The following is a 23,412-nucleotide window of genomic DNA, read 5'->3' as shown; positions in this document are numbered from 1 at the left end:
ATCTCCCAGAGGGCCCAGTGGCTGTGATGTACTAATACACCGGGGTAACCCCCTACTCGTCTCGAAAGATGTACTAGGTTCTTTAAAGTGCACACGAGCAAGTTGTGTACACTGGACCTACGGTTTATAGTCCTTATCCGCGAAGACTCGTTCTACCACCAGAACCATGGAGTGAGTGAGCCTCGAACCCCTGCCGATGTTATGGCTACGTGATTACGGTTCCACTGTCTTAACCGCTCGACCACTCATTAGAATATCTAATACTGTAATATTAATTAATACAGTCGAGGATGACAATTTACCTTAACTAAAAATTCACCACAATGTGACAAGAGTGAGTAACTAGCTAGGCCTACATTGCAGAGTAGTACACTATTAATTTAAGTATTAGTAGGTAATTAAATTAATTAGGGTAAAATTTAGAGGTCAAATTTGCGTGTCAAAAGTGCGTCTTATACACCGAAATATACGGTAGGCCTACGTACACGTACCAATTTAACTCAGCACCATTTTTATTCAAGTTTACACAGTGAAATTCTTTGGTTTAATGAAAAATATTTCCAGGAAAAAAATAAAAATCCCCAAAAAGATTGAACTGAACTGAACGTGATCTTGTGCGTTCCGAAAAGCCCGGCCGAAGCACGCGATTGGTCAGTCCATTTTTCTGTCATATTTATAACCATCATCTCTCAACAATCTCTCGATCTCACGCTCAGCAGTGACTTTGACATCGGACACTCTGTATATATTCGATCGATTTAAACAGTCAATAGAAGTGAAATGACCAAAACATCTGCTATAATTGATAATTAATTGCAACATTTTGGAAGTGGGGCCTTTGTTTTTCAAGGGGGATTCGATGGTAAAAGGGGGGGGGGGGTTTTGGCAAAAAACCCCCTGGCTACGGGCCTGTGTAGTACCTTGTTTGTATTATTGTTCTCCAGTCTGGTGTATCATTTTTTTTCTCTTTCGTGGGGCCAACCCACTTTTATTTCATTCTTCATATTACACATTGTAGTTATATATAGAAATTGTATAAAATGTCATTAAAATAAAGTTTTAAATATATATATATATAAATAAAAATTAAAATAATAATGAAACAATTTAAAATGAATACATGTAATTTTAAGAAATACAAGTTAATAATTTTCTTTTTACGTTACCCCATTTCTTTTTTGCCTTGTTTATGTTACAAGCATATTGATTCTGTATAAGATTTTTTAGCTCAAATCGGAACAAGTTCCAGACGACTTTTGATCTCATTTTTGAATGCTTTTCTAATGATTTAATAAAATTTGTTTTATAAATACAAAAAGTAAACAATGATAATAATTCATTGACATTTTCACTTTTTTTTCCAATAACAATGTCTAGCCAGTCATGTACGATTTCTTCAAGTGTATAGCATTTTATAATCATGTTGTTAAATTTTGTCCATACTTTTTGGATACTTCTACATTTCAAAAGCATGTGCTTGTCTGTCTCAATTTCGTTTTGGCAGTGTTCGCACATTTCTTCAGGAGATATTTTCCATATCTTCATTCGTTGTTTACATGCCAGAATCCGATGTAGCAGTTTAAAATTAAATTGTGCTACTTTTGTTACATGTTTCATGCTATAGACTTTTTTTAACCATATTTCATTCCACTTAAAGTTCACATTTCTAAATTCTGTTTCCCATTTCGATTGACAAAATGGAGTAATAGATATATTGTTGATAATGTGTTTATAATAAAAAGAATTTTTATACTTTTTAGAATATATTGTTTGTATTTCTTGTTTGTCTCTCTTTTTTATTGTTTATAAATATTTTCTTCCAATTTGAGGGAATTGCATTTACAATCTTAAAATATTCAATTATACCATTTTGTTGCTCTGAAAGGGTGGGTATCAATTCTGTCGGAGTCATTAATCTGTGATTAACTATTATATCTTTTATTGTTTTATACCCTGCTTGTATCCAACTTTTAAAATATAATGTTTTTCCACAAATGTTGTTTTTCAACTTCGTTTACATTTTGCGGGTATGTAATACTTATATTGTTAAAATACACTTTTAACATTTCTTTATAAAATTTAGGCATACAATTCAGTTCTACATGACTTTCAAAATTGGGCTCACTAATATTGACAGTATAATTAAATGGATACATATAATGTTTTGGTAAATATTTCCATTTACCTGGGTCAGGGCTTAACAATCTCTTAACCCAACTAAGTTTTAACGAACTAACCATTGTGCTAAGATGTACCATATTTAGACCACCTTCTAGTATTGAATTTATAATTATATTATACCAGTCTGGTGTCTCGTAAGAAACACATTGATCAGTTAGAATCGGTACAGCGGAGAGCTACTTACATGATACTTAGGAAAAGATACTTGGAACAATCGTCAATGTCAACAGAAGAATTGAGTTAGGTCTATTGTCTGTCGAAAATAGACGTGCTTTCATTAATATGTCCTTTATTGCCAAATTACTTATTTCTCATAGATCTTATTTTATAAGCAATTTTATTGAATCTTTTGTTATTAACAAGATGTATCAAGATGTCCTTACGTTTCATCATGGTATCGCTAGGACTGATGCGTACAATATTCCGGAGTTCGTTTTCCAAAGGCCTTTTATGTACTCGATGTGGGGATTCGTAATTATCTCATTGAAGTGCCTTCCCATAAGATGTATTGTCCCTTGAAACACAAAAAATGAAGGTCAAAATATTCTAAATTTAAATTGGCCATATCAAAGTAATAATAAAGTTATTCACTTTAAGTCAACAATTCGAGCTAAAAACAAGTTTACGTAATTAACAGGTAAATTAATTTGATTAATTACATTTCGTCTGGAAAATCGACAAGGTGTTTTCACACAGATCGCGAGGAAATTTTATGATTATGTTTACATAGTAGCCAAACAAGCGCGTTGCATTATGAGATATGTTTTGATCGAAAACTTTGACTGGAAGTCAAAGTTATTTTTTGAACAAAAAAAACGTCTGTATTTCAGTTAAATGATTTTTTTTCGACTAATTTTTGGTGAAAGTTAATAACTATTATGATACGTCAAAATGACCCACTTTTTTTTTCGAAATCGTTTTTTTAAAATTTTTTTGGAATTGGTCAAAGGGACAATACATCTTTAAAGCCAGTTTAAAACAATTTTATACTAATTTTGTAAATATAGTGACGAATGTACAATAATCTATTTTTATAATACAAGTATCTATTTTTATAAATCAATCTCTAATGTACAATAATCCTTTTTTATAATATAAGCATCTATTTTTATAATCTCCCTAATGTAAATTGTGCACTGTATTTTATTTGTTTTATGTTTTTTTTATATTGTATTTATAATTTTGTTTGTTGATATGTATTGTTGACGTGGGTTTGGTTAATTAAGCACATCTTTGGATGACAGTTTTTTAAACTTTTGCTTTACCTCGACTTTACCTTCAACTTTTTTGTTTCTGATTGTCGAAAGATTGAAAATAAAATAAAAAAATAAATAAACGCAAGAGATTGTGTCCCTACCACTCATTAATATCCTGCCGTTTTTGTTCTCAGAGGCGTAGGTGGTTGCTGTCTGGGAGAGGAAACTATTTTAAGATGGAAATGGCACTTATAATTTGAAATATGAAACAGAGTCCCCAGTATACATCAACCCCATCATGCTTGGGCCTGAGCTAAGAACAAAAATAGAGCTGCTAGGTTCCCGGGAATTGCACTTATATACATTTATAATTTACATATCCATGACCAGCCCACAATTAAGACAATTTTGAAAAATAGAGTTGCTAGGTCCATAGAAATTGGAATATATTATAATTCAAAATATGAAAAAAAAAACATATAAAGTCCCCAGGACATAACGAACTAAGAACATTTTTTTTTAAATAAAGCTGTTAGGTCCCGGAAAATGATATTAAACGAATTATATATCCAGGACCAGCTAGCTCTACCATGGTTTTGAAAACTAGGGCTACTATGCCTACAGGTCTTTATAAATTTCACTTAAAAATGTCAGAGGCCTAATAAATGTTTGCTTTTTTTACACCCGCCACTGTTTGTGTACCCTGCCACTGTTTTTGTACCCTGCCACTGTTTTTGTACCCTGCCTCTGTTTTTGTACCCTGCCACTGTTTTTGTACCCTGCCTCTGTTTTTGTACCCTGCCACTGTTTTTGTACCCTGCCACTGTTTGTGTACCCTGCCACTGTTTGTGTACCCTGCCTCTGTTTGTGTACCCTGCCACTGTTTGTGTACCCTGCCACTGTTTGTGTACCCTGCCTCTGTTTTTGTACCCTGCCACTGTTTTTGTACCCTGCCTCTGTTTTTGTACCCTGCCACTGTTTGTGTACCCTGCCACTGTTTGTGTACCCTGCCTCTGTTTTTGTAGCCTGCCACTGTTTGTGTAACCTGCCACTGTTTTTGTAACCTGCCACTGTTTGTGTACCCTGCCACTGTTTTTGTAACCTGCCACTGTTTGTGTACCCTGCCACTGTTTTTGTACCCTGCCTCTGTTTTTGTACACTGCCACTGTTTTTGTACCCTGCCACTGTTTGTGTACCCTGCCTCTGTTTTTGTACCCTGCCACTGTTTTTGTACCCTGCCACTGTTTGTGTACCCTGCCACTGTTTTTGTACCCTGCCACTGTTTTTGTAACCTGCCACTGTTTGTGTACCCTGCCACTGTTTTTGTACCCTGCCTCTGTTTTTGTACCCTGCCACTGTTTTTGTACCCTGCCTCTGTTTTTGTACACTGCCACTGTTTTTGTACCCTGCCACTGTTTGTGTACCATGCCACTGTTTGTGTACCCTGCCTCTGTTTTTGTAGCCTGCCTCTGTTTTTATACACTGCCACTGTTTGTGTACCCTGCCACTGTTTGTGTACCCTGCCTCTGTTTTTGTACCCTGCCACTGTTTGTGTACCCTGTCACTGTTTGTGTACCCTGTCACTGTTTGTGTACCCTGCCACTGTTTGTGTACCCTGCCTCTGTTTGTGTACCCTGCCTCTGTTTTTGTACCCTGCCTCTGTTTTGTACCCTGCCTCTGTTTTTGTACCCTGCCTCTGTTTTGTACCCTGCCTCTGTTTTGTACCCTGCCTCTGTTTTTGTACCCTGCCTCTGTTTTTGTACCCTGCCTCTGTTTTTTGTACCCTGCCACTGTTTTTTGTACTCTGCCATTGTTTTTTAACCCTGCACTGTCTGTGTACCCTGTCACTGTTTTTGTTTTTGTCAAAAGATAATTATGACAATGTATTAACCAAGTTTGAGAACTACTGTAAAAAGAGAGATCCAGTCATGGCCATGCGAGCCAAATTTTGGTCGTATCAACGACCAGAAGGGCAAGGTTTAGATGAATAGCCTACAATGAACGATTTGAGAACAATGGCCGACGACTGCAAATTTCAGGACGTAAACGCAATTTTAAGAGATAAATTATTTTTCCGGATCTCAGACGCAACAATGAAACTTAAGGTTATGGGAAACGATGGTAACGCATCTTTAGAGACTGTAGTCAAACGTACGTATGCGTAATTATGAGAGTTCTAAGCGAGAATTAACACTGATAATGTCTGATAAAGCTAATGTAAATGAAGTAAAGAAAGCCACACACGCAGGCAGCACGAAGCACAAACAACAGTACAGCGACAAGGCGCGTATACGTAACCATAGCGAACGCGAAGTTCACGCGAATTGTATGCGTAAACATCCACCAAGGCAATGCCCAGCCTGGAACGAACGCTGTAGAAAATGTAATCGCTTGGGACACTTCAGTAGATCGACATTGTGTCCAGGCAGACAGAATGGTGTTGGTAGTAGTGGTAAGCGTAATTATAATTTTAATCCATCTAAGTTTAATAAGAAAATTGACAGTATCAATGCTAATGAATGTACATCTGATAGTAAATACCTTGTAGAAGAAGACGATATGTCTTTAACATTTGGTAGTTTTTATATTGATAGTGTTGGGAGAAACACTAATGACATGTATGTGGTTGTATAAGATAAAGGTTAACAACACACATTTAATCAATGTCAAGGTAGATACAGGAGCGAATGTAAACTGCATTCCTAAGAGCTTATTTAAGAAATTAGATATTAAGACGAAAGTCAATGAGAGTAAAGCCAAGTTGTATAGTTACAGTAACACTGTAATCCCACACTGTGGTATGGTGAGTTTGAAGATTTCACGGAACGATGGCATGCAAACAAGTGCTCATGAGTTTTTCATTACTGAGGTAGATAGTCCACCTTCTTGGACTAAGTTCGAGCACAGCATTAGGCATCATTAACCGCAATGTAGATTCAATCAAAATGGATGATTTAATGAGTAAATACTCAAAGAATTTTGAGGGCCTGGGTTGCATGGGCGAACCATACAACATTAAGATTAAAGAGGGCGCCGTACCGGTCGTGCATCCACCCCGGAGAGTACCAATAAGTTTACATGATAAATTAAGAAACAAATTAGACGAGATGGAACGCCAAGGCGTAATCTCACGCACTAATCAGCCCCTGACTGGGTGAGTAGTTTAGTAGTTGTAGAAAAGAAGGACGGTTCTCTGAGGCTATGCCTCGACCCTAAAGATTTGAACAAGGAAATTAAAAGAGAGCATCACAGGATTCCTACAACAGAGGATGTAATAAGTAAATTGTCAGGGCGTAAATTGTTCACGCACATAGATATGAAAGATGCATACTGGCAAATACCATTAACGGAGCACAGCACTGAGTTGTGCACCTTCAACACACCATTTGGGAGGTATTCATTTAACAGATTACCCTTTGGTCTATGTAGTGCCAGTGAGGTTGTTCAAAAGAGAAACGAACAAATATTTGGAGGTGTTGATAATGTATTTGTAATTTCTGATGACATGATAATCGCTACCGATGACGATGAAAAGCATCATGGTAGTGTGATAGCCAAAGTCATGGAGCGTGCTAAAGATGAAAATGTAAAATTTAATAGAAATAAGATTAAGCTTAAAGAACATGAGTTGACATACTTAGGTCACATAATTAGTAGAGATGGTGTTAAGCCTGATAATTCTAAAGTAAAAGCAATTTATGATATGCCTACACCTTCTTGTAAGTCTGACCTGAGACGTTTAATGGGAATGATCAACTATCTGTCGCCATTTATTCCGAATATGTCTACCATCAGCGCTCCTATGAGAGAGTTATTAAAGAAGGAAGTAGCATGGTCTTGGGAAGAACGCCACGACCAATCGCTAAAACATTTGCAGAGTTTGTTAAGCTCAGAACCAGTACTTAAGTACTTTGATCCGAATAAAGAAGTAGTAATCCAATGTGATCTTTTGGACTAGGAAGTGTTTTAATGCAAGATGGTCACCCGATACGCTATAGTTCGCGATCACTAACGTCAGCCGAAATGAACTATTCTCAGATAGAAAAAGAAATGCTAGCTATTTCTTTTTCACTTGAAAGGTTTAACAACTATGTCTACGGACGTTTAGTTACGATCCAGTCTGATCACAAACCTCTTGAGCCAATTACAAAGAAACCAATTCACAAGGCGAATCCCAGACTACAGCAGATGATGCTACGACTATTAAAATATGATATAAATGTCACACTATGTTCCAGGTCGTGAAATGTATATCGCGGACGCACTGAGCAGAGCGGTTCCGATGGAAACTGTCACGAATGATCCTGAAATTCTACAATATCGTATACATGCCGTACATGAGCTGTTGAGTATGAGTAAAGCTAGAATAACGGAAATACAACAAGCGACCAACGAGGACGAGACACTAAAGGAACTATCGAAACAGTGCCATATTGGCTGGCCTGAGCGACGTCAGTCAGTCAGCGTAAAGATAAGACAATTTTGGCCGATGCGTGACGAAATTTATGAACACGAGGGACTAATGTTCATTAGGCAGAAATTGATAGTACCAGAAAGCAAACGAGAATTCATGCTTAACCGCAGTCACGATGGTCATTTAGGAATAGAGAAATCCAAGGCCAGAGCAAGAGAGTTGTTGTACTGGCCCGGTATCACCAATGCTATTCATGACATGGTATCAAGATGTACGACATGTGCGAAGTACAAACGGAAAAATCAACGCGAACCAATGATACCTCACGAAATACCTGAAATACCCTTTTACAAAGTTGGGGCAGACATTTTCAACTTTGGAGGAAATGACCACTTAGTAGTTGTAGATTATTATTCAAAATATCCGCAACAAAACTGCCAAAGAAGTAATCGGCAGGCTAAAAACGATTTTCGCAAGACACGGCATTCCAGCGACATTTGTAAGCGACAACATGCCTTTCGCAAGTTTTGAAATGAAAGAGTTCGCTAAATCATGGGGGATAGAACTAATCACATCGAGCCCCACCTATGCACAAAGCAATGGTCAAGCTGAACGGTGCATACAGACAGTCAAGCAATTGTTAAGGAAAGCCGCTGATGACTTTCACGGAGACTTTCATTTAGCTTTACTCGAGATGCTCCGTTGGGAGGTATCGGCAAATCTCCAGCACAGTTGCTGATGAACAGAAGGCTTAGAACACGAATTCCTATCGCACGCGAGCAACTTAAGCCTACACTGATTTCAGACGCACATAATTCGTTGATCGTTAGACAAGACAAACAGGCAGAATATTACAATCGTGGAACGCGAACGCTACAATCACTGAAAGGAAACGAGATAGTCCGTCTCAACAAAGGCCGAGAATGGGTCCCCGCGAAAGTGTTATCTGAACATGTTACCCGGAGATCATATATGGTCGCTACGCAAAACGGACAAGTGTATAGACGCAATCGCCGACAATTAAATCAATCACATGAAGAAGATATTAATGTTGAAGGGGAAGTGGATGAAACTCCTATCGAAACTCCGCCGAGGACACCTGATCCTCAAAAGGAAGAGGTAGTCATCACCAGACCAAAGCGAAATAGGCGTGTACCCAAACATTTCGATGATTTCATAATGGACAAATACTAATTAAAAGACTCATTGTTCATAATTTCTCTGCCAGATATTCATGTTTTATTATACCCCAAATGTTTACATCATCATAGTTTAGGCCTAATTGTTTCATTAAGAGTTTGATATTGTGATTACGATTATTGTTGTTGTTAATGTTTAAGAAAAAGGGAGATGTCAAATATCTATCTATATCAAATATATGTGTGTATGACGTCACAGTCGGGAGTTCCCAGCATGCTTTGAATAAAGTTACACTCTCTCTCTCATTGATCTCATAGTCGTCTGTCATTTTATTTCTTGCAACTAATAATTGCAATATATACGTTTAAAAACGTCACACTGCCTCTGTTTTTGTACCCTGCCACTGTTTGTGTACCCTGCCTCTGTTTTTGTACCCTGCCACTCTTTGTGTACCCTGTCACTGTTTGTGTACCCTGCCACTGTTTGTGTACCCTGCCACTGTTTGTGTACCCTGCCACTGTTTGTGTACCCTGCCACTGTTTTTGTACCCTGCCTCTGTTTTTGTACCCTGCCACTGTTTTTGTACCCTGCCTCTGTTTTTGTACCCTGCCACTGTTTTTGTACCCTGCCACTGTTTGTGTACCATGCCACTGTTTGTGTACCCTGCCTCTGTTTTTGTAGCCTGCCTCTGTTTTTGTAGCCTGCCACTGTTTGTGTAACCTGCCACTGTTTTTGTAACCTGCCACTGTTTGTGTACCCTGTCACTGTTTGTGTAACCTGCCACTGTTTTTGTACACTGCCACTGTTTGTGTACACTGCCACTGTTTTTGTACCCTGCCACTGTTTGTGTACCATGCCACTGTTTGTGTACCCTGCCTCTGTTTTTGTAGCCTGCCTCTGTTTTTGTAACCTGCCACTGTTTGTGTAACCTGCCACTGTTTTTGTAACCTGCCACTGTTTTTGTACCCTGCCTCTGTTTTTGTACCCTGCCACTGTTTTTGTACCCTGCCTCTGTTTTTGTACACTGCCACTGTTTTTGTACCCTGCCACTGTTTGTGTACCATGCCACTGTTTGTGTACCCTGCCTCTGTTTTTGTAGCCTGCCTCTGTTTTTATACACTGCCACTGTTTGTGTACCCTGCCACTGTTTGTGTACCCTGCCTCTGTTTTTGTACCCTGCCACTGTTTGTGTACCCTGTCACTGTTTGTGTACCCTGTCACTGTTTGTGTACCCTGCCACTGTTTGTGTACCCTGCCTCTGTTTGTGTACCCTGTCACTGTTTTTGTACACTGCCACTGTTTTTGTACCCTGCCTCTGTTTTTGTATCCTGCCTCTGTTTGTGTACCCTGCCTCTGTTTTTGTACCCTGCCACTGTTTTTGTACCCTGCCTCTGTTTTTGTACTCTGCCACTGTTTTTGAACCCTGCCAATGTTTTTGTACCCTGCCTCTGTTTTTGTACCCTGCCACTCTTTTTGTACCCTGCCACTGTTTTTGTACAATGCCACTGTTTGTGTACCCTGCCTCTGTTTTTGTACACTGCCTCTGTTTGTGTACAGTGCCACTGTTTGTGTACCCTGCCTCTGTTTTTGTAGCCTGCCTCTGTTTTTGTACACTGCCTCTGTTTGTGTACGCTGTCACTGTTTTTGTACACTGCCACTGTTTTTGTACCCTGCCTCTGTTTTTGTATCCTGCCTCTGTTTGTGTACCCTGCCTCTGTTTTTGTACCCTGTCACTGTTTGTGTACCCTGCCACTGTTTGTGTACCCTGTCACTGTTTTTGTACACTGCCACTGTTTTTGTACCCTGCCTCTGTTTTTGTACCCTGCCACTGTTTGTGTACCCTGCCTCTGTTTTTGTACCCTGCCACTGTTTGTGTACCCTGTCACTGTTTGTGTACCCTGTCACTGTTTGTGTACCCTGCCACTGTTTGTGTAATGCCACTGTTTGTGTAACCTGCCACTGTTTGTGTACCCTGCCACTGTTTTTGTAGCCTGCCACTGTTTGTGTAACCTGCCACTGTTTGTGTACCCTGCCACTGTTTTTGTAGCCTGCCACTGTTTGTGTAACCTGCCACTGTTTTTTTAACCTGCCACTGTTTGTGTACCCTGTCACTGTTTGTGTAACCTGTCACTGTTTGTGTACCCTGTCACTGTTTGTGTACCCTGCCACTGTTTGTGTACCCTGCCACTGTTTTTGTAACCTGCCACTGTTTGTGTACCCTGTCACTGTGTGTGTACCATGCCACTGTTTGTGTAACCTGCCACTGTTTTTGTAGCCTGCCACTGTTTTTGTACCCTGCCACTGTTTGTGTACCCTGTCACTGTTTGTGTACCATACCACTGTTTGTGTAATCTGCCACTGTTTTTGTAGCCTGCCACTGTTTGTGTAACCTGCCACTGTTTGTGTAACCTGCCTCTGTTTGTGTAATCTGCCACTGTTTTTGTAGCCTGTCACTGTTTGTGTACCATGCCACTGTTTGTGTAACCTGCCACTGTTTGTGTACCCTGCCACTGTTTTTGTAGCCTGCCACTGTTTGTGTAACCTGCCACTGTTTGTGTACCCTGCCACTGTTTTTGTAGCCTGCCAATGTTTGTGTAACCTGCCACTGTTTTTTTAACCTGCCACTGTTTGTGTACCCTGTCACTGTTTGTGTAACCTGCCACTGTTTGTGTACCCTGTCACTGTTTGTGTACCCTGCCACTGTTTGTGTACCCTGCCACTGTTTTTGTAACCTGCCACTGTTTGTGTACCCTGTCACTGTGTGTGTACCATGCCACTGTTTGTGTAACCTGCCACTGTTTTTGTAGCCTGCCACTGTTTTTGTACCCTGCCACTGTTTGTGTACCCTGTCACTGTTTGTGTACCATGCCACTGTTTGTGTAATCTGCCACTGTTTTTGTAGCCTGCCACTGTTTGTGTAACCTGCCACTGTTTGTGTAGCCTGCCTCTGTTTGTGTAATCTGCCACTGTTTTTGTAGCCTGCCACTGTTTGTGTAACCTGCCACTGTTTGTGTAACCTGCCTCTGTTTGTGTACCCTGCCACTGTTTGTGTACCCTGTCACTGTTTGTGTACCCTGCCACTGTTTGTGTACCCTGCCACTGTTTGTGTAACCTGCCACTGTTTGTGTACCCTGCCACTGTGTATGTAATGCAATGTAATGTAATGTATTTAATAATGCATTAAAAAGAATTAGCACTTGGTTTATTGGACGAACAAATTAATGATTAACTTAACAAAAACTAATTTTATTGTTTTTCATTCTCATAAAAAAAGGATAAAATTCAATAGCCATCATAATATTTTAACAAATGGAGTTAAAATCACTCGAAAAAGTTAAATATTATTCCTAGGTGTTTTGATACATGAACATCTGAATTGGACAGGTCATCAAAATTATATTGCAAATAAGATTTCCAAGAGTATTGGTCACATTTTTTCCATCACAATATTGTAATACAACTTTATAACACACTTGTCCTCCCCTACTTACAATACTGTAACCTTATTTGGGCAGCTGATTACCCATCTCATCTTGATAAATTATTAAAGTTGCAAAAACGTGTAATTAGAATTATGCATTTAGCTCCATTTGATTTCTGAACCATTATTTAAGAAATCAAATGTTCTTAAAATCACTGATATCCATAACATTCAAATCTCTATTTTTATGTTTAAACATATAAAGGGCTGACTACCAAAACCTATTCTTGAGAATTATTTTGTACAGCTACTGTCATTAACAAATACTAGCAGTAACCTGTGGTTATATACTTTGCATGTACAGTATAATAAAAGCGCACTCAGACAAAGTACTTGGACAAATTATTAAAATAAAAACAAATTGTATCAAGAATAAAATTCGGAACGATATTATGGCCATTGATTTTGTTATACACTATCCCTCCACTTTAAAATATCTGTAAGCTAAAAAATGAAAGCAATACTGGATATGGAACTTTAGACTTTACTTTTTACTGTTCAGACTTTACAAAATAAAAGATGCTAAACAAAAATTGTGCTGTGTGAATTAGTTAGATGATGCGCGCAAACATTAACGAAAGTATAAAATACCAAACTATATTATTTTGGTTGATTTTCGTGGTGTATTCATTATTTGATATATATAAAATAAAAAAGTTGACATAAATCGAATGAAAAACACATTGCTGCGGAAACACGAATTGCTAAGTTGTTTTCATGTTCAACAATTTGGAATCGTTTTGTTTGTGTGTGTTTTTTTTTCATTTCAATGGTTTTAATATTTTGCAGTTGTTTTGGTTTGGGAGATTTGTTACCTATTTGCTACTTTTGTAATAAGTGCGCACTCTGTACTTTGACAAATTATTAAAATAAAAACAAATTGTATCAAGAATAAAATTACGGCCATTGATTTTGTTATACACTATCCCTTCACTTTGAAATATCTATAAGCTCAAAATCTTTCTTTCTTTATTTCCATTTACAAAATCATAAACACATTTACGAAAATAAGACGCTAAAGAAAAATTGTGCTGTGTGAATTATATGACACTAACGAAAGTATAAAATAGAGAATCATGACTCAGGATCAACAGATTGAATAAATTTGGCGTAAGGATTTAAAAACAACTGCCGGATAATGTTTTGACTTTAAAATGTTGATGTCTCAGTTAAATTGGTGGCCTTGAAACAAATCGTATGAATGGGAATGTCTTATTTGCTAATTGTGATTATAATTTACAATTACATAGTGCATTTATTTTTCTTTATCAGAACACATAGTGAAAGCCGCCAATTCACAGCAGGATTGAGAGTTCTTTGGGAGAACATTAGAGATTTCTCAAACCAATTTGTTGTCCCACTGTTTACGCTGGAGGGGAAAGAAGGACTGACACGTTAATTATAAAAATGGACTATTGAGAGGCAGGCTCAAATTTCCGCAAAGAGAAAGACACGATGTATTATCTGTTTCCCTACAAGATTCAGAAGGTGCTGTATATTTATATTTGTATTAGGTGATCATTTAGAATAAAATGATCACCTATTGTTATTGTGCAACAAATATCTTTAATTGTAATGTATAGTATAGCGTTGTATTTGATGTTTTACTTTTTAAAAATAATTAATGTTCCATAATTCTATTATTGTCGGCAATTTGTTTTTTTTTCGTGTGTCGACTAGGCTGTGTGATACATCCATTTTAATACATAGCCAATCGGCAAACTGGGAGTCAGGAAACTGGGTTGAAAACTGGCTAGATACCATTGAAATCTAGGAATCAACAGGCGCACACAAACAAATTGTTGATAGATGACGTCCCATCGATCAGGTTGATTGGCCAGAATAAAAAATGACTGTGCAATATTTTGACAAAATATAATCCGTTTCTATTGAGTGGATTTCTGCTCAACCGCGCATCCGCTCCACATTCAGTGTAAATGGTCATAAGAAATAACAATTAACAAAGATTCTATATTTTTGTTTCCCACTTACTGTTACCGCTCGTCTATGTAAATTGGCCTTAAAACGGCTAGGAACACGAGTACAGATATTAGACGGAAAGCTCAACGTTTTCTGCTTACTACAGCACAAATATTAAAGCAGTATATTGAAAGAACTTATACAAACTTAAAAATGGAGCCATGATACAAAATACTAGTTTGTTTAATATTAAACTCTTGGACATGAAGGCAAAAAACATTTACAAAAACAATATTTAAAACTAAAAATGAATCCATACAGTGTCTTTACTGTGTGTAATAAAAGTAGAAAACATCAATCAATTGAATTAATTACCACCACTATTTATTTAAGGTTTATTAATGTTTTCACAGATGTGTGACCAGATTCACAATAAATTAAGTCAGAATCATGTTCAAAACCTATATCTAAAAATGATGTTAAAGGTTGATCAGAAATAAATATTATTACATTACTATATGCATTAAACTTACAGTATGTAGAACAGCCATGGTTGTAAAAATAATTTTCTGATCTAACAAAAAGACTTTACTCTTCTTTAACATCAAACTGTAATTTTACAATTAACTCTAACTAAAAAATGACTATGCTTTGCTATAATTTGCTGTAAATTTTGATGAGCAAATCCAGCAAAATAAACATAATTTTAAGTTCTACAGTACTTCATTATTGCTTTCCAGCTTGTTTTCGAAGCATAACATATATAGCTTCTTTGATCCAGTCTTTATTATATGGTGCATAAGTATTCATGTTTGGTTGAAACCTATGAGAAAAAAAAAAGAGAAATGGATAATACATTTTGCCATTTAGATTGGATGATTTCAGGTCATATTATTTAATAATTCTTTTAAAAAAGTGCTATAAATCATTGTCATATTATTTCTAGATAATTCACACCTTTTAAAATGTAATTTTATTTATTCATGGTATACAGTCAACACTCCCAATACCGGCAGGGTTCTCACCATGCTGATCAGAATTCCCGACCGCCACAAACAGACTCCCAACCGGCATAACTTTTATTTTTATGTGTAAATTAAAGAATATGTAGCGATGAATACCAATTGCACATTTCCTAGACAACAAGCATGTTAGTGACAATAGATTTAAGAAAAATATTTTAATTTGCATCGCTATCGTTGCGTCTAGGTACTGTTTTGTGTAATACCAGGGAAAAGTGAAATAAATTTAAAGGATTGGTTGAGTTATAATATCATTTTGTTAAAATTAGGCACACCCATACAGTATTGTGGCGTATTTCAGACTACAACGACAGCTATATTATATCACTAAAGCCAAAATGTATTCCTCTATCTCCTCCTAAACCGCAAGTCCGATACTAGCACCATTTAATTCCCCTTCTCTATTATATATCTTGTAGTTTAGTCGCGTAATTTTGTCTTAATATTTTTGCAGATAGTACCATTCATAGTCTGGTACAAGCAACAACCTTATTAAATCTAACATCCGTAATGTTTAATGTGGTTCCTAAACACTACTTTCATGGTGTTAACAATATTTTATTCGAACCCTCCTCATAGAGAAACACGAGTTCCGTAATTGATGCCATGTTGTTATTGTGTATAGGCTTTACAAAAAATCGTAAATAAAAACATGTGCAGATAGCATCTTTGAAAATCTTAATGCATATTCAGGACAACAGGAAACAATACTTACACTAAACAGCACAGGTCTGAAAGTTTATCAATAAAGTCAAACAGCTGGCTAATATCATAGGTTATAGAAGGACTAGTTGGATTCATTTTTTTCAAATGTTCTTCAAATATTTTACACACACCTAAAAGTAAAAGATGAAAGAAAGAAACAAAATTGTCATAAATAAAATATACATAAGACGTGTTCAAAAATTGTTACAGTAGCTTAGAATGGGCATTTTAAATACCGCATTTATTCAAATAAATGCACCACTTTAAATAAATGCACCCCTTTAAATAAACTTTCCCTATACAACATCATTTGGAATAAACAAAGGGAGTACATATTATATTGTCAACCACGATTATCGCATTAGATTTGTTTAGTTTCACTTAATCTAATGCGACTGTCAAAGTGTTATTCAGGCCATGTATAGAAGGATTAAGTAGATAATAGTCCATTTATCGCTATTGCTTCAAAATGGCGTCCATTTTGAATTTATGCTTTACTGGACTATAAAGATCGGATTGTTATTAAAATACCCTTGTGGGAGAAATAAATTCTCTGATATTATCGCACATGTTTATTGCTGTAATATTAATGAACCATTACCACCATTATACATACACAAGGGAAATTTAATTTGTAGTTGGTGTAATTTGTGGTAGAATATCCGATTTTAAAGTATATAATAATAAAAGGTAGAATATTAATTGTAAGGCGCTTCAACCCATTGACTCCTAAGTTTATTTTATTTTTCCGGGACCTAAAAAGCATATGTCACATAATTAGGTGCAGAGCGTTATTTAGAAACAATACGATCTAGTATAACCACATATCAACCACAAAAAATGCCAGCTGATAATATTTTGTTAAAATCACAATAACTTACCCTCCATACATTCGTCAAGTGTTTCATAATCTGAATATGTCCTTGTTTCTGCTCTCTTTCCTGGCTGGATCAACAATATTGTATGTGACTGAAAACAAATACACCTTAGATAGAGAATGACTTGGTTATGGATAAATGTGTTTATTAATAAATTATCATCCTCAAGCTTTAAACTAGAAAATGAAGAAATTCATTAGCCCAGACACTTTACGGACCCAAAGCAGTCGATAATTCAACACCTACACAGATTGAATATTCGTCGCTATCTTACACTACAGTTGATGCCACTAAGTTATTGGTTATGGTTATTATCATTAATACTGTCATTAGTGTTATTGAGCATTGACTATTGTAATTCTTTATTATATGGACTTCCTAATTCAACAATCAAGACATTACAGGTTCAGGTTCACTTATTTTTTGATGCTGTATTAATTTTTTTTATAATGTTTTTTGATGTTTAAATAAATATACAGTATAAATATATAAATAGTATTTTTAATGATTTAGATAAGAATGGTATTTTTAAGAAATCTAATTTTCGTACTTTGAAATGTTTAAATATATACAGTATTTTAATGATTTATATAATAATGGTATTTTTAAAAGGTTTTGGTAAAATGTTTAATATTAATAATAAAATACAAGCAGTGTGATTCAAAACATACAACATACAAACTTAAAACTTAATTAGGTCGAGGCAATCAGTAGTGAATCAACTCGGACTGTTCTATCGGCGACACATGGGGGTAATAACAAAGTGCAAGGCAATGAGGCAAGTCAAAGATTTATGCGAGGCATCGTTTTCTATCAACAAAAAATGCGAGGCATCATTTGATCATTTCCCAAAAGTGTAAGTCAGAAAATCCAACAATTAATGGCATTTTCCTAGGTATTTGCGCAAAACTCGCTTACTAATGGCAGGTTTGTATAGAAACAACAACAGACTCTACAAATCACAGCAGCGCATGGTGATGGCATGGTGCAACGTGTATCAACCTCGAAAGCTAGTGTCATTTTGTCAGTTATCTGATTAGATTAATTATATTAATTAGAAAGCCACTCCGAGAGTGCATACCTCCGCATACTGTAAAATTCTCCTACGTAAGATTTCTCGAAATATATATATTTGTGTGTGTCTTAATGCTGTGTGTGATTTAGGCTAATTTCACTATAATATAAGCATGTGTATGCGAATTGGTGTAACGGTTATGTAACCAGCCTTTCAACTAACAATAGATTCTGTTGACTAACAATAGAACAGCAACGCCAAAAACAAATAAGTGAATTTGAAAAGAAACAGTAAGGGCATGTAAGGGGGATAAAGGCCAAATTGAGAAGGTGCTGGGTAGAGTGGGGAAAGAAATTGATTTCAGCGAACTGCTTGCCGATGGATGTATTCCATGCTATATTGGAAGACACCAATCATCCTCGTCATAGTGACATTATCAGCTCCGTTTTGCATTCGTTATTATAATGTTTTCATGCAAACATTGTTCAATTAGAACATGTATTTCTACACAGAAACGTTTAAAAAGTTTTAGAAAAAATAAACCTAAAAACATGCATTTTCAAACATTTAACAAACGTTCTGTGTTTGCTGGTAACAAAATGGTACAGATTCATTGACATAATTATAATGTTTATTTGAATTAACTGATTACCTAATAATCAGTATGTGATAGATCTTATTAAATGTGCTACTGTTATCGTTAGATATATTATATTTTTAATTTTTAACTGGAATAAAAACTAATTTCTTTATATTTCTGTATAAATCTGTTAAAAATTATTCAATATCCACCTTAGGGATCCCACCTAATATCCATATTAGTGAAGGATACCTAAAAGAGTATATAGAAAGAAAGAGCCATAATATACTGTATTAACTTGAATACTGCAATTATTCTGCAGCGTGCTGTTGCAGTTGTTTTCCCTTTTTTTCTGAAACATAATGCACTAAACAAAAGCAGCAGTATTTTAACACATTAGCACACTAAATTAATAAATGGGACACCCCTATTTTCCCACCTTTTTATAATGGTATAGGCCTAGTCCATACAAGTCAAAGTCGCCCTAAAACAAAGTCGCCCCGGCACAGTCGCCCGATCGCAAAGTCGCCCCATCGCAAAGTCGCCCCATCGCAAAGTCGCCCCAACGCAAAGTCGCCCCATCGCAAAGTCGCCCCATCACAAAGTCGCCCTATCGCAAAGTCGCCCCAAAACGTTAAAAAATAGTTTACAAGTGCGCAAAATGTCGCAATGATACACAAAATAACACGGAACGTGTATGCATAAAAGGGGAAGCCCCGCAATGTAGTCTCAGGATACACGATCGACAGGCACCCCCATCATCAGAGAGGAAACCCCGACTAATCACTCTGCGTTCGCACTAATGTGCTAGCTTACCAGAGGGAAACCCCCGTAATTACTCCGCCTTTGTCGCACTACAACGCATCATCTGAAGATGGGGAAACCCCGCCGGAGTTTTACAATGATATCAGTCGCGTTCGAAATCGGTCACGTTTAATTTTGGTCGCGATAAAATGATGTTGTACGATCTAGATTATTTTTACTTTGGTCGATGAATATTTATTATTATTATTAGGCCTATATTAATAATTGATTTTTGTTTTTATTTTACAGGTCAGTATGATGAGAAAGATGTGTGCCTTAAAAAATGACAAGTTGTAAACATAGTTTAAGATTATAGTATTATCCAGCATAATGTCATTTAACAGTACATAATTATTTAAATGTGAAATATTTTATAGGAAACGTAGGCTGCGTCTGTGTCTTTTATTTTATATGCAACAAATTACGTAAAACAATTTATTTATAAACATTCAGTTTACTATTATATACATAGTATTACAATGAACATTGATTGTAAGCCTGGAAAGGCAATCCCATCATTATATCCATTATAAAATTGCATCATATCACCACTATATGTCGTAAATGATGACGTGCGTGTGTGTATTCGTCGTACGTCCGTGTACGTATTATTCCGTGCCTCTTCACTGTCTTGTTTAATTTAAAATTAAATAAAAACCCGATATGAGGATATTTATTAGGCCTGCATGATAATTAGAATGTTCTATAACCAAAAGGGTTGAAAAGAATTTCTTCAGTAAAATGATCATTGTGCTGTTGAATAAAAGGCGACTCGCCATCTGAAACATTCTCTGAAACCAATCGGAGCTGCGCCTTCTGGTATCTGTTTCCTCACAGCTGCTACGTCTTTCTGATGACCGTCGGGGATTCCCCTTTTTAAAAAACACGCACACGATACTGTACGATGGTTTTTTCATAGTCAAAATGTAGCGTTTTAAATTTTACTAAAATACCTGCATGTAAAACAATCATATCAGCGATGAAATTTTTTTTTTGTTTTTTCTTCATTTTGAAAAGTCATTATAAAATTAAGACACATAACTTGTCAATAAATGCAAAATGATCAATAAGTAGCCTATAACACTCATTGTCTTACAACACTGTTATTGTTTTAACTACTGTAAATCTATACGAAGGCGCGCCTACTACACATTTATTATATTATCCTAAAAAATGAGCTGGTATCCACGCGTAGGTTGAAGAAAGATTCGTAATTGTGGCTCTGGTAACTAATTTTAAAATCATATTAAATTAAAGATGTATTGTCCCCCAAAATCATGAAAAATAAAGATTTTTAAAATCAGACTTTGAATAGGCCATTTTACAGTTTTAATGAAGTTGTTCACTTCCATAAGTAAAAAAACGGGGGAAAAAAATTATTTCACCTATAAAAAGACAAAATAAGCAGTTAAATTACCCAAAAACTCATTGTCTTCCAGACAATTTGACCATTTTTTGCTTTAAATTACATTTTTCTCAGGTAAATAAATTTGTTTCAGACCCAATTTTTTGTGAGAGTGAATAACTATTATGTGACATTAAAATAACATATTCAACAAAAAAATTTAAAAAAATATTTTTTTAGGGGGACAATATATCTTTAACATTTTCGAAACTATAAATCAGGGATAATCTTTTTAGAACTTTCAAACAAGGGACTATTTTTTTAATGATTTTTAAAAAGCACAATACTCCATTAAAACCTGTAAAATAAAAATTAAAACACAAATTATGTATATAATAGGATAAACATTATAATGTATACGACATTTAGCGCGACCAAAGTAACAACGCAATCGATATCAAACGCAACCAATATGATTAAAACAGCGTACTACTAGCGGCGGCGCTTCATAATCATACCGAAATAAAACTGTGGGCGACTTTGCGATGGGGCGACTTTGCGATGGGGTTGACTTTGCGTTGGGGCGACTTTGCGTTGGGGCGACTTTGTAATGGGGCGACTTTGCGATGGGGCGACTGTGCCGGGGCGACTTTGTATGAGGCGACTTTGCGATGGGGCGACTTGACTGGATCCCCCTAGCCTACCCCCATCATAGTCTCTCGGAAAATAAAGTTTGGGAAAAAAAGCTTATTTTATGTTTATATTATAAAATGCATATCATCAAAGCCGATATATTTAAAATAGTCCCGGGCCGAATCGTCCCGCTACCGTTCAACTTGGCCTAATATATAGTCTAGGCCCCTAGGCCTAGGGGATCCATCTATCTAGGCTAGGCCCTCTACTAGGCCTAGTAGTAGTAGTAGTATAGTAAGCTAGCCTCCTACCTAACTAGCTAGGAGGCTAGGCCAATAAATTGCTTACCATTTTATTCTTTAATGATACTTAGTTTTAAATATTTATAGCTAAACGACTTTGTAGAATAACAGCGTAAGGTAGGAATACTGTTTCAGGCTTAAAACTATAGTAGATCTCGAGCTAGGCCGGATAGAACTTTTCATACACTAGTCTCGTCACACACAACAGCATGCACCCCAGCCAATTGTATGCACGTTGTTGCTGCTAGCTAGCTGCAGACTGTCCGGCTATGGGCGGCCATTATGGCAAAAATAGACAAAGGTTGCCGTACGAACAATTACGCGGGGTTTATGTCATGTTGTAGGCTTCTGATGTTAATTGTCGGCACAAACGTTTTTCCGACTCAGAATTTTCCGCTTTTTTTCGACCATGGCAAGTGGCCGCCATTTTGATTTTCAAGATGGCGGACTAACTTTAACAAAAATGATCGTGAGTGGTATCATTGGAAAGGGAATTAAATACTGATCATTTATTTCAATTACACCCATTTCCCAAAATGCATAGCAACAGAGATAATCGCAATTACATTAGAATTTTCTGCTGCCCTCTAGTGGCGATAATTTCCAAAACTTTTGAACATGAGGTTCATTTAAAAATGCGGTTACATCACATGATAAGGTATGTTTATAGTATACTTTTACAAATATTTTTATTAAATTACGAGCTTAAATAATTATAGAATATAAAATATCACTTTATAAATCAATATATTAGTTTTGTTGTTGGATGAGTTATTGATAAGCTAGGCCGGAATGACCCTGTCAAAACCACACATTGGGATAAACAAAAATACCATTGAGAGCAACTTTATGCTGTAAGTTTCCCCCAGAAAGTAGGCCAACAATTTCCGATTCCGACCCCTAAGATTAAATAACTCGAAGAACCACACGGCATATTGTTTAACTTTCCATTGCAGGGGATATACGAAAATACCATTGACAGAAACTTTATTCTGTATGTTGCCCAAGACAGTAGCCTATAAATTCCCCAGCCACTACAAGATTTAACCACACGGCTATTTTTTTTTGCATTGTAATTATTACCCTTGGGATATACGAAAATACCATTGAGATATAAAAAATACATGTGCGCCAGCAGCAATTTTTCCCACAGACAGTAACCAAACATCTACTATAACACTAAGATTTAAGCGCGTGAAGGGACGACTAATTCCACTTTAACAATACGAAAATACTCATGACAGCAACTTCAATTTCTAAGTTGGCCCAGACAGTAGCTCATAGACAAGATTCATCATGTGAAGAGCTAACATGGCTTATTTTTTTTTTATTGAAACTGTACACATTCGGATACACTCATGACAGCTACAACTTTATCCTGTTAGCTTCTGAATTTTCTTGATTACAAAAGCACACTCACTTGAGTGGACAATATCAATATTTGCTGTATAGTATGTTAAATTTGCAAGCACAAAATCACTTATCCTTCGTCAAAGTGACGATTAAATTCTAGTTTATTTTTGTTTTTAAAAGGTATTCTGTAGCCTATTTTGAAACCATTGATGTTTTAAAAACCTCGAAATACAGGGCTTCTTTTCGAGATAGAATATTTGAATATCAAAGGAACAAAAGTTATTTATATCATACATTTATTTTACAGTTTAAATGGTATTTTGATCACGATAAACGAAAAAACACTCCATTTCATTTACACCATTATCTTTCACTCTCGAAACTTCTAGCGAAGGTAACATTCTCTTTAAAAAAAACTTTTAAAATACCATATGCCTGCACAT

General features: G+C 36.3%; 1 protein-coding gene across 1 annotated transcript; it reads right to left on the bottom strand.

Annotated features, from left to right (window-relative positions):
• Nucleotides 1–14,557: 14,557 nt before the first annotated feature.
• Nucleotides 14,558–21,853, bottom strand: LOC144851392 (enhancer of rudimentary homolog). Its single transcript, XM_078708820.1, has 4 exons — nt 21,663–21,853; nt 16,941–17,028; nt 16,070–16,190; nt 14,558–15,155 (listed from the first exon to the last, which is right to left on the bottom strand). The coding sequence occupies exons 1-4, from the start codon at nt 21,663–21,665 to the stop codon at nt 15,059–15,061; spliced, it is 309 nt and encodes a 102-aa protein (XP_078564946.1). The 5' UTR covers nt 21,666–21,853; the 3' UTR covers nt 14,558–15,058.
• Nucleotides 21,854–23,412: the final 1,559 nt, after the last annotated feature.

This window comes from Antedon bifida, chromosome 9 (assembly GCF_963402885.1).
Source record: "Antedon bifida chromosome 9, ecAntBifi1.1, whole genome shotgun sequence".
In the NCBI taxonomy this organism is placed as follows: domain Eukaryota; kingdom Metazoa; phylum Echinodermata; class Crinoidea; order Comatulida; family Antedonidae; genus Antedon; species Antedon bifida.
The sequence above is the reverse complement of the archived record's forward strand: the minus strand, read 5'-3'. Positions and strand labels throughout refer to the sequence as shown.

What these genes read in the sequence shown, in the direction of transcription:
- LOC144851392 (XM_078708820.1), bottom strand. An exon ending in ACTTGACGAATGTATGGAGG is followed by an intron (nt 16,191 to 16,940) that starts GTAAGTTATTGT and finishes TTTTACTTTTAG; the next exon opens with GTGTGTGTAAAATATTTGAA. An exon ending in TCAGACCTGTGCTGTTTAGT is followed by an intron (nt 15,156 to 16,069) that starts GTAAGTATTGTT and finishes TTTTTCTCATAG; the next exon opens with GTTTCAACCAAACATGAATA.